The sequence below is a fragment of the Propithecus coquereli genome, unplaced genomic scaffold (genome assembly GCF_000956105.1).
Source record: "Propithecus coquereli isolate 6110/MARCELLA unplaced genomic scaffold, Pcoq_1.0 Scaffold94, whole genome shotgun sequence".
Lineage (NCBI taxonomy): Eukaryota > Metazoa > Chordata > Mammalia > Primates > Indriidae > Propithecus > Propithecus coquereli.
The window spans coordinates 4481979-4494528 of record NW_012155729.1 but is presented as its reverse complement, the minus strand read 5'-3'; the positions used below and the strand labels follow the sequence as shown (position 1 = coordinate 4494528).

Below are 12550 nucleotides of genomic sequence, written 5' to 3'. Positions count from 1 at the left end.
TACATTTTTAAAGTATTGTTTGCATGAATATTTTATATAAATTGTGATACTTGAAGGAAATTTTTTCTTAAGATACTCCATATTCACTTACCCATTGTAATTAGGGATGCTTTAGCATGAGGAGAGAGGATTGGTAATTTTAGTTATTGTCTCTCCCTATACCCAGTAAAAACTACATATGTACTTTTAATTTCAACCAGTGTACACATGTATTGATAATCTAGCAGTTGTTAGCATTACACAACATGTCCTGGAGCAGTGATAATGTTTTTTCTTTTCATTATTTTCTCTTTCTCTTCCTTTTTTTTTCCTTTTTGTTGGTTTCACCTTCTGTGTCTTTTTTTCCTCTTGTTGCTATTTGCAGTGTGTATTAATGGATTATTATTAATTATTTTAAAGCATTCCTTGATTTGATGAATCATAAGCATTATCTGACCCTTCATTTCCTACCTTTCTAATATTTACTTCTGGGAACGCCATAGCAGGGGTTAGCAAACTTTTTCTGTAAGAGGCTGCAGAGTAACTATTTTAGGCTGTGTGGGCCATCTGGTCTTTGTTGCATCTCCACAGTTCACTGTTGTAGCAGAAGAGCAGCCATAAGCAACACATACATGAATGAGTATGGCTGCGTTCCAATAAACTTTATTTATGGACAGTAAAATTTGAATTTCATATGTAATTTTCATATGTCATGAAATATTGATTTTTTTCCAACCATTTAAAAATGTAAAAAACATTCTTGGCTTCTGGGCCATACAAACACAGGCGAGTGGGAAGGATTTGGCCTGCAACCATACATAGTTTGCCCAAGCCTGCTCTGTAGCATCCTGTGTATACCTCTAACCTAAGATTTATTCCATGAACTTGTCATTGACTGCTGTATTTTTAATGGCTTCTTTTTGACCCCCATGATCATAAATTGAATCTATGTAAAATTAAGATACAGGTTATGTTTTAATAATAGTCTTTCTTTCCAACTCAGTTGGAAAATGAATCAGGTTTAAGTTGATTTGAAATACTTAGAGTTTAGTAAATAAATGAACTATATCAAATGTGCATAATACTGAAGACTGAATTTCTTTCAAACTCTACTTAGAATTGTGTATCGGTCATTGGGGCAGCCCTTAGAGATGGTGTCGTTGAGCTTCCCTGTACCACCCCTGCTTTGTTCTGAGTGAGGAAGCTGGCATTTGGAAAGGTTAAGTAATTTCACTGGAGTCACAAAACGTGCAGAACTTGGCGTATAACCAGTTCAGTCCAGTACTACCCTACTTTCACCACACTGCTGCTCCTGCGTCCTTGTAGATAAATTTGAGTGTCCCTAAAAGATTAACCTTTGATAAGTCAATGGTACAGTATTGGTATGGCATTTACAGTATAACGTTCATGTAAATATTGCTTAGATATCTGGTTTTTCCCACGTTAATTTCACACCCCTCTGGATGATGATCCCTCATAGCTGGATGGGGGTCACTGTCACTGTTTGCCCACATACTGCCTCGCACAGGGGAGCACCTTGGGAATAGTTCTTTGTTAAATGTTACCAAACCGAACTGGGTCTTTTGGCTCGCGCACAACGGAAAGCCAGATACTGAAGCACTGGGTTTCTGTGAGAGAAAAATTTGTTGCAAAGCTGCTGGGAGGCCTTAGATCTGTATCCTAGAGCTGGGGGCTGGGGAGGTTTTATAGCGGAGGGTAATAAGGTGCGATCTGATTGGATCTTGCAGTGAGGTAATGCAGGGAAGCTTGATCTGATTGGATCATGCCATGGGGTTATGCCAAGGCACCGTCTGATTGGATCATGGATGTGATGTCCGCTTCTTAATTCGGTCCCCGTTTCTTGGGCCCAGCACTTAGGTTCCACCCGTGGTTGCACTCCTGGTTCATCCGGGCATGCTCAGGTTCCAAGACCTGCAACCTGGGGTTCCTGGCAACTGAGAAACAACTCATCGTTTTATTGCACAAAGTTGAAGCAGATTGCGCTGGTTCAGCAGTTACAAATACATACTGGTATCACGCAAGTCAGAGACAGTTTGGTAGGTGCTAGAAGTAGGTCCAGTAAAATATCCGTGTTTCTTGCAGAAGTCTATAACACAGTGCAGAGTGGAAGCTACCTTACCCGTCAATGCACATTTAGTAATGCTTTGCTACCTGGTAGTGTCTATCTCTACTCTATTCCAAACAAGAAATTTCCTTCTCCTTTCTTGAATTTGTTTTTGACACGAACATTTGTAAGTAGGAATGTTCTTTATGATGGGTGGCATTTACAGCGTGCTTAGACATAGTTCACATAATCTTCAGTGTATTTTGTATCTGTAGAGTTTTATGGACTGGCCTGGCAAGCAGTTCCTCTCAGCAGTATTGCTATTACTAAAATGTGTTAGGGACTTTTGAAATTTATTTATTAAGGATCCCTAGGAACAAAACCAGTTTGTTAAGTTGGGGACTTCTTGTGACTGAAATGAAAAAAGCAAGCCCAGTATTGAGTCATTTGCTTGGACTCTTTCTGTTTCGTTGCTGCCCCAGCAGAATACCAGTTTCTGTGGCCTTGACTCATCTATGTAAAGAACACATCACTAATCGTGGTCTGTCTGCCTTTCTGTCAGCTCCTTCTGTTAGGCCACACGAGATCCTCAGTAACATGCAGGAAGGAGGACTGAGATGAAAGAAAATGTAATAATCTCGATTTTCTCCATTCCCGTGTAATCTGTCTTCCTCTTCTTCTTCTTGTTTTTCTTCTTTCTTTTTTTTTTGAGACAGTCTCGCTCTGTTGCCTGGGCTGCAGTGCCCAGCATCAGCCCAGCTCACAGCAACATCAAACTCCTGGGCTCAAGCGATCCTCCTGCCTCAGCCTCCAGAGTAGCAGGGACTACAGGCATGCGCCACCACACCCGGCTAATTTTTCTGTTTTTTTCTAGAGACGAGCTCTTGCTTTTGCTCAGGCTGGTCTCGAACTCCTAGCCTCAAGTGATCCTCTCACCTCTGCCTCCCTAAGTGGGCCACCTCGCTTGGCCTGTCTTATTCTAATGTGATGAAAGGAGATAAGTTCCTGTCTGGCTCTTCTGTACCACAATGTTTATGTCACTGCTTATAAAATCATCCTGAAATGGCACTAAAAATACTTCTTTTCCCTTTTTATTTGTACAGAAAATATTCTAAAAAAGTAAGAATTTTGATAAGGAAACATGTTGAAGGGGACATGTTTCTATATTATTACCATTTGGGGCTTGTTTTAAATCTTAGTAGTTTATTGGGTTGGGGTTATTGAAATACTGGATAAGCTGACAAAAATCAAAAAGAGCTTACGATCATTGGGCAAGTAAATTCTAGGTTGTGGTTATAGTAAATGTCTAAATAAGGTCCTGTTTTATTATACCACCCTCTCTCTCTTTTTTCTTTTCTTTTTTTTCTCTTTTCAAATCTCAGCTTACCCCATCTTCCCAGGTGGAAGGGATAATGGTTACAAAATGAGTATGAAATTTATTTCCCTCTACTTATCTGGCATGAACTGCTCCACATAAGTTGATGGATTACTGCTTCCAAGGCTGACATAATAGTTTTTGTTTTGTTAAACAACTATAAATTTCACCTAATGTAGTCTTAGTGTTAACAGGAAGAAAACCATAAGTTAATATCTGTTACATTTCATTGCTTAAAAATAATTGTTAGTAGTAAACCTTCATTTTTGCAAACATAATTTGATCTCGTGTAACTGATAGAAGAAAACTCAGGGAATTTTGCAGGCTCTGTTTACAGCTGACTTTTTCAAAAACTGCCACACGTAATAATCCAAATGAATTCTGTTTATGTAATAAAGCAGGCAGAATTTATAGTCAACACTCAAAATGAATTACTGACAGCGCCAGGGGCGGCATATTTTATTTTACATATTCCAACCCTGTTGCAAAATTTTTATTGAAGTGTTTTATGATATACTGTGGTAGCAGTTTCGATTTGGTTGTCTGTTTGGAGAATCGCAGAGGACAAAACCTGTGGGACTTATTTGAAATTTCCTGTTTGGTTATTGAGAAGAAAGGTAAATAGAGAGAGTCAGATGCACGCTCAAATATACCTCCGCCGTTACTGCTGACGCTTGCAGACCAAATGCGGCTGTTATTTTAGGCACTGTGACTGCGCAGGTTTTTCCAAACTGGGGAGAGAAAGGCATGCCATCATTTTTGTCCTTTCTCAACAGTTTTCCTTTAATAACAACCTGATTTATGGTTTTGAATCATTATTGCTGCACTTTGGAATGTTCCTTAGAATCAATCACTTTCACTAGACTTTCCTTCTGATAAAAACAAAAACAAGCTAGTTAGCTGCCCAGGTATCTCTGCTTATGGAATAGTCGTGGAAGCCCCTGTTTGTCATATTAGGAACTTCACCTGGGTTATGCCAAGGGTCAAGGGTCAATATCATGGCTAACTTGGGAGCTACGAGCTCCTTCTTGGCCCGTGGTATGACATTTGTTCTCTCTCTGAATAACTGATTAATTCCCATAACTAATTCATGCTAATTAATTCCCACAGCATTCCTGTCGAAGCAAATACTATGATTGGGGCAATATTAAAATTTCGAAGATGAATTCAAACTATAAGAACTGAGTTTATTGCTGAAATATTTCAGCTACACAAGCAGAAGGGAGGGGGCCCAGCCCTATTAGCAGACGGGTATCTCTCTGGTTGTAGGCTGTGCAGGGACTTTGGCAAAGGGGATGGGCTGAGGTTATGGGCAAGAAGATTTAGGTTAGAATTAAGAAGGAAGGCATTTCTTACACGTGGAGAAATTAAAAAGCAAGTTACAAAGGTAGGTCATGAAATAACCTCGCCTGAGGATATATTTTGTTTTTCTCTTTTTTTTCTGGTAGACCGTGTGTTATCTGACCTGGAGTTGTCGACCTGTGATGAGACCGTGTTGAGGCTTATAAAAAAATCTCTGTTGCTTCCCTCTGTTTGTCCTTCCGTTGTTTCTTGTGGTCAGTGGCTGGCAGGCTGGTCACTCAGGGGAGGGTTAGCTGCAGTTTGAGTCCAAGGCCATGTGCTGTCGCACCAGGCAGAGCCAATGCTGCAGATAAAGTCAGAAGACCGCCTGCTGGAAGATCCTCTCTTTCTCCGGGGAGGTCAGTCGTTTGTTCGATTCAGGCTCTCAGCTGATTGGATGAGGTCCACCCACATTAGGGCACCTTTACTCAAAGTCCACCGATTTAAATGTTAATCTCATCCCCAAAACACCCTCATGGAAACATCCAGAATAGTGCTTGACCATGTATCTGGGCCCAGGCAAGTTGACACAATAAAATTAACTTAACATCACAGACAATAATATACATACGGTTGAACCACAGCCTGGCTCATTTCATTAGATATTTACAAAGGGCATGTTAATGCATATTTTTTGCAAGCTTGCCTCTTTCTTTCTTTTTAAAACATGCACCTAAAAGGAACATTGGGAACAATTTCAATGGAAGCTCTTTGGCTCCAGGAAATAAGGTAATTTTGCAGGAAGAAGTAAGTCAAGAATGAGAAAGAGAGAGACCTAGGAGAATAAAATCTTTAACAAGCAGGTGTCTTATTTCATTGAACTTAGAGTCCTGGGTTTGTGTGATATGTCAATTCTGTCTTGACAGTTTCTCTGCAGAGTGAGCTAATAAAAGACCTGTAGGAAATTTTTCTTAGTGGAGAGGGGAAAGAAAAAGCGGCTGCCTCTTTGGAAGCGGATTCTTTAAAAGCAGGAAAATGTTTAAAAGAGTAGCAGAAATGTCTATAAAAGTGAGATATTGGCGGCTAGAGAAGAGTTGGAGAAAATGTGCAAGATAACAGAAATTCCATATTTCACTGGATAAAAATCTCTAACCAGTGAACACCGATAAGGTGTTAAGTTTCATCTAGTAGTTTTAGAGGTTATTTATCGTCTCGGCTCTTAAAGATACACTGCAGAGTAATTTGCGTTATGCTTGGAGAATGTCGTAAACAGTTTCTGTCCCTGGTGGCTTTTCTTTTGCAAATCCTGGTTGTTTCTGGTGCCAAGAGCTGCTTGGGCACTTCAGAGAAAGCACTAGGTCTCTTGGGGATTAAGGTCCTGCTGTGTAGTACCTGGTATTTCTTTAATCTCTGGGTGCCCCCCTTGTCTGGAGTGAGCAGTATTGGTATTACTTACTGGATTTTCATACAGAAGGAGAACTCCAGAAAAATATTTAATGTTTGTCCCTACCTGATAAGATATTAAGTGCCAAATCAGTTAAATGGACTCGTTGCTGGCATTCTAGGTCATATATGCCGAAACTAAAATTGTAAATGGTAACTTACCTCTTATGCAAGCAGTTACAAAGTAGGCAAATACAAAAAAGAAACAAAAATGGCCGTACATTTGTGAATGCTTTTGGCAGTGCCATTGAATTAAATTGTATTTTAATGAAAGATCTTTGTCATGAATATTTATGGTAACAGTGGCTCTTAATCTGAATTCAACAAATTCTGTTTCATCAAAAGATTAGTAAAACAGAAACAGTTTATAAAACCCTCTGATCTGTCAGTCCTTCCTTTTCAGCGACAGAAGTTCATTAACGGCCTCCCGTGTGCCAGTTGTTCAGTTGTTGGGGGTGTGGCTGTGGACGCGGGGACGTGGGTGGTCCCTAGTCCCCTGGCGTGGTAGACCATAGACAAATGAACACAAACTTGTAATTGTCAATGATGTTACCTCTATGAAGAGGAAAAGTGTGGGGCTGTGGGAGGAAGAGCAGTGTCTCGTGGCCCAGGGAACAGCGGTGGGGAGTGAGGACCGAGCTGAGGAAGTGTGGGCTGGGGAGAGCTGGGGATTGTTTCTGTGCAGAAGGAAGATGATGGGCAAAGCCCATAATGCACCTGTCTGAAGAGCAGATCTTAGAAATTCAGTGTAGAGAGCGAAGAGCATAACAGTGGAGAGGTGGGGACCAAGTCACAGAGGACATGAAGCCAGGCGTCGAGGTTAGAGATTTCTTCGGCTACAACGTGGGAGGTGCTGAGGGTCGTGGGCTGACAGCATTTGTCCTCCTGACCCCAGCTCGGATCTCTTGATCACGATGTGCCTGAATGGGCAGCCCTGATGGAGGAGGGTACCCACTGGTACCCCCAGACCAGTCTCCACGGGACACGTCCCTGAGAGACGACACATCATCACACTCTGTGTGGACCTGGACTTGACCGGGCACGAAATCCAGCGTTGGTGGTGTTTTCCCAAATTCTGAAAAAATGATGGTCACCTTCTGCCTTTTATCTGGGGTTCTTTTTATAGCTTTCTAAGAAAGCTGTTGTGGCCATCTCTAAATGTCCTCTCAAGAAGTGCGTGTGTGTGTGTGTGTGTGTGTGTGTGTGTGTGTGTGTTTTCTTTTTCTGAAACTCAAGTTCGCGATCCTTCCTTCAGTACGATGTGGGCGTCTCCCCACAGAGGGGCGTTAGTGGGATGCAACTTGGATTCTTAAAAAGGTGTAGTTGAATGTTTATAGAACATCGTAACCGAATAGAACCTTGAAACACCATCATGAAAAGGTGGTAAAAAGATGACGGTCTTATGGCTCTTGTGGGTTTCCAGGCGTTTGTCTCTGCACGTTGAAAACATGGCTCAGTGGTTGCTAGGTCGTGGATAAAAGCTCCTCCACTCGACATTGCAGATTTCCCCCCAGTCACTTTCCTGCCATCGCAGTCACCTTTGGTGTTGTCATCGGGCACGGGGCAGCTTGCGAGTTTTCTGACATTTAGTGTGAGGATCTGTCCTTCAATTTGAAGAAAAAAGCTGTGATAATAATCAGGGCAAGGATTTGGTGTACAGGCGAGAGAGACTGTGCTTGCGTCCACACTCCTTTCATTTTGAGTCTTTGAAGAGAGGTGTTCTACAGAATAAAAATTCATGATTTTGAAAGTTAGAAGTTTCAGTGAATACACGAAAAGCAGTGCTCGTCCGCTTCCATGGGAACGAATTCTAAGGAATTGCAAGGCAACGTTTACTATACCAGAGCTTAAGCAAATTGATGATTGGTTAAAATAAATCCATTGACGGGGAACTGTAAATTTGTTATACTTCGTTTTTATTTTATGGCATTGTTTATTGTAATAGGTTTATTGTATATTTAAAAATTCAGAGCTTTGAGAACTAAGTGTTGACTGAAGCACTTTTTTTTCTTTTAAAATTAGCAAAATTCCTGAGAAATGTTTCCTTTCTATTTTTTAACCTGCAATGGTTTATGTACCTTCATAGCTTTGTAGATACGTTTTCCGTGGAGAGCAGTTCATTTAGATACTCTGTGGCTCATAAAAGATCGCTTCAGAGTCTTGGACAGAAACATATTACGGGAAAGTTATAGGACTTCTGGAACCTGGGGCTCGCAAGATGTAAAGTTGAGAGCCATTTCTAGTGCTCTCTCGCTATGACTCTGACAATTTAAATTTTAGCATCGTGCAGTGACTTCATAGGGGGCTTATGTATTTTAGAAATTTTGACTTCAATGTTAGCTTGGATTGCATGCTTGTTAGAAACAACCCTTAAGTGGAAAATCAATTTTTTTCTCACAGCAGATAGAGACATCACTTCTCTTAAGCATAGGACCATTTATCATTGTTTATAATTGTCATTCTTTTGTAATGAGATATGAAATGCATATCTAGGGTACAATTGTATATTTTCTGGGAACCTTCGTTAGATAGTCATTTCATATTATCTCCATCGTGCCTACAGTTTAGATTACTGACTTATCTGTTTACAAAAGCTTAGGAGAATCAGAGATTCTGGTAGAAAATCTCCCGTGTAAGATTGGGGTCTGAACGCTTGGGGATTTGAGCTGGCTCTGGCCCTAAGTTTTTTTCTATGAACTTGGGCAAGAGTTAATTAAGACCAAAAGCTCGTAGCACTGTTAGGAGGATCAAAACGGATAAAGTAAATGAAAGGTCTTTGTAAAGCATAAGGTGAATACAAATTTTAATCTATTTATCCAGTTTCTGTTTGCTTTTGGTCTCGGTAACCTTAGCCACACAGAAGGGCCAACTTAAAAAAGGCTACAGCATTTAAAAATGATTACTACATTTTCTAACAATGGACAAGGGCACAAGAAGACAGTTTTTTTTTGCCCCAAATATTTTTTCTTCCATATGAGTATGCATGTATAAAATAAGGAAGGTGGTATTTTATTTGAGAAAAAAAATTCCAGTGATAAAATCGGATGAACAGATGAATTGTTCTTTGATTCAAGTGTGGTAAGGGCAGGACATTGCTATGCAAGGTGAAGCTCAGCGTTCCGACCTAGTTTACCCGAGTACCTCCCATGTTGGTTTTTCTCTTGGTCTCATGGTCATTCTTGGGTGTTGGGTGGATGTCAACTGTGGTGCATGTTCGTAACTGAAGTATCAGGTGCTGCCACTGGTCTCCGTTCTATTGGCGGTTCTGCTAAAGCTTGTTGGAGATTTCAATTTGGAAATTGTGGGAATAAATATTATAAAATAACCGTAGGGTTACATAAATATATGTAATAATTTAGCATGTACCTATAACAACACAAGGGCTAATATTATTAGTGGCTTAGTGTGTGTGCCAGGGATGGTTATATTTTATATGCATGTTTTTTCTTTAGTCTGTAGAACACTCCTGTAAACAAAATATTGTCAGCACCTTTTATGGATGAGGAAGGAGTCTAAGAGAAATTGAGTGAATTACCCCAAGTCACGCACCCAGCGATGGCAGAACATACGCTGGAGCCTGGATCTGCCCCACGCCCTTACGGCCAGCTTCCCTTTGCCATAACTCTGTGCCTTTACGTTTGGGCTAGAAAGGGTGGCATCAAGCCTTTGAAGACCCTAAATAATGGTCCTTTATCAAAGGCTAAGTTAAGTACCACGTGCATCCCAGGCTGCCGGCTCTCCCTGTGCTGTGAGGTCAGAGTCCCAGTGTGCGATGGTGGGATTCTGGGGCAAGTGTCTTGCTCTCGCCTTTGCTGGCTTTGCAAATTCCTTGGTGCCCTGGGAAGGCGTAGGCCCCTCAGGGACGTGGGTACCACCAAAGGTAGGTTTTTCTCAGGGCCTGCTTTCTGAGCACTTGTGGAATGTTGGCATCCCGGGTCTGATACTTCTTTTTCAAAAGACGTCTCAAGTATGTTCCTTCCTTGTTCACAGCACTGACACCCCTATTTTGGGCCCTATCTTTTATGTACTTGGATAACTGCAGCAGCCCCAGTTTCCCTGCTTTTAGAATCTTTTGTTTCCATTCAAACCTTTATACTATAGCCAGGTTCATTTGATGCAGAGATCTCCTGTTTATTCGGTGTCTGTGTTGACTTCCTGGGCCGCCCATAGTTTTGTTCCTGTCACTCAGCGTTGTTTCCCAGTGCTGTGTGCTCCGAGCGAGCCTTGATCTGGCTGAATACGGTGCAGTCGTCCCTCTGTATTCATGAGGGGTTGGTTCCAGGACCCCCCCACAGATACCAAAATCTACAGATACCCAAGTTCATGGTATAAAATGGAATTTGCACAGAACCTATGCGCATCCTCCCGTATACTTTAAATCATCTCTAGATTAATTACAATGCCTAATACAATATAAATGCTGCATACATAGTTGTTACTCTGTATTGTTTAGGGAATAATGACAAGAAAAAAAAGTTTGCACTTGTTCAGTGCAGACACTGTTGTTTTTCCCAAATAGTTTTGATCTTCGGTTGGTTGAACTTGGGGATACAGAGGGACAATTGTACTTTTCTCGTTTCTCCTTCACTCCACCCTTCTCATTAGCATCCGCCAATTTCTTAGTCCGCAGATCCCTCCTTCTGTACCTGTGGAAACATTTTCTGTACTTCAGGGCCTGGTTTTATTTTTCCAGCTGGAATACTTTGCTCTGGGCCCTCCAGCCTCATTGGTCTGTTTCTTCTTGGACTTCCTGGATCACACACTTTATAATATCTTCTTTGCTGTTTGTAGGAAGTTTGTGAATAGGTTGTAAGACTTCAGGACTTCAGAGTCTTTAACCTCCTTGCTGCCTAGGTGCATGGTAGGTGTGAAGTCACTACTTGTTGGCAGATTTGATGTCTCAATTTCAGTGTTTACTTAAATATGGTGCTTAAAATTAAAAATATCGAAATAATACCTACCTACAGAAAACTCCTATGGTTTTAAGCTCATCTGATACTTCGCTGCTGTGTTGAAGTGTTTTTTTCTCCCTTGTGTCTTGCCAGCAATCAAAGAGAAGTACACGGACTGGACAGAATTTCTCATACGTGATTTGACTGGTTCGAGGACAGCCCCTGCGAACTTGCTGGAAGGTGTATGTATTGTCATTATACATCTAACCTATCTCAGAAGCATCCCTGGAAGGTGTATGTGTTGTTAAATGTATCTCAGGAGCATCCCAGTTACGTGCGCTCAGACCTAGCGGCACCTGTGCATATATCCTTCTGCAAATACGTGCCTGCTCACAGACACCTCTGGCAAATAGCCAACCTTGCTTCGTCCTGAATTACTTAGGTGACTGATTTGAATGGCATTGATGATGCTTTCCCTGTGATAAGGGGAAAATTTTCTTCATGTGAATGCATTCTTAAATAACGATATCGTCCCACTATCCTGTAAGTTTAAGTCTGTTTCCTATATTAGTGAATGTAAATAAAAATCTTGTAGAATAACTGTTTTGAACAGGTGACCACTAAGCATATATATGCACTAATATAGTCTCTTGGAGTATATTGATCAATGATTCCATTAAATATTCTACTTCACTTGCATAACCCCAAGATTTGAACATATGTGTGTTAACTAATAATTGAATTAGCTTCCCTTGTTAAAAACAAGAGGAGAAATGGTAGACCATATTTAAATGTAGTTAAGGCAATTTTAAGATACTAAAGAACAATTAGTTTAGTCTAATATCTTGATGGTTCGTTTGAAAGTAAATTTATGATGAAACATTTTAATATTTACCATATATATAATAAAACAGGAAAAGAAAGGGTACTATGTATAAATAATTGTTGAATTACCAAATCTGCGTTTTTAAGAGTGCCCCTTAAAAAGGGGAAAACTTAATGAATAACAAGGAATGAGGTTTGGACTTTGACAGTATCATATTCTCTTAATCTTAACTTTCCCTCCTCTCATAAATGATATTGGTACTTTAGAACGTCATTAATACAGTTAAGCAGGTTGTGTTTTCTAAAGATTTTGCCTAATGCATTTGTTATATATCTTAATAGCTTCTATTTTAATTGTTTGGCTAGCAAATCAAAATGAGGATGGCTCACCCTTTCAAAGGGACAAATTGTCTTACTATGTTAATTTTTCAAATGTATTTGCCTACAAGGCTGGCTGAACAAACACCCTTTTCATATGCTAACATATGCTAAGAAGGGGCAGTAATTATAATTCTCTAAACCAATTATCAGGTTAGGTGCAGAAATAACTTTACATAATAGTCCATTTACCTGATCATTAATGTGTGTTAGACTCATCATCTGCACACAATCAAGCTTTACTCACATAATCAAAGCACGAGAGGGTCTTGGTTATTGGAGTAGTGGCCATGGTAAGATGCACGAATGTTA

At 40.4% G+C, this 12550-nt stretch overlaps 1 protein-coding gene across 1 annotated transcript in view; it reads left to right on the top strand.

The window, feature by feature from the left end:
* SFMBT2 (Scm-like with four mbt domains 2) overlaps nucleotides 1-12550 on the top strand; it is a 180365-nt gene that overhangs the window by 68947 nt on the left and 98868 nt on the right. The window contains exon 5 of the mRNA XM_012664906.1: nucleotides 11189-11277. Within this exon, the coding sequence (XP_012520360.1) occupies nucleotides 11189-11277 (89 nt within the window). The remainder of the gene's footprint in view (nucleotides 1-11188; nucleotides 11278-12550) is intronic.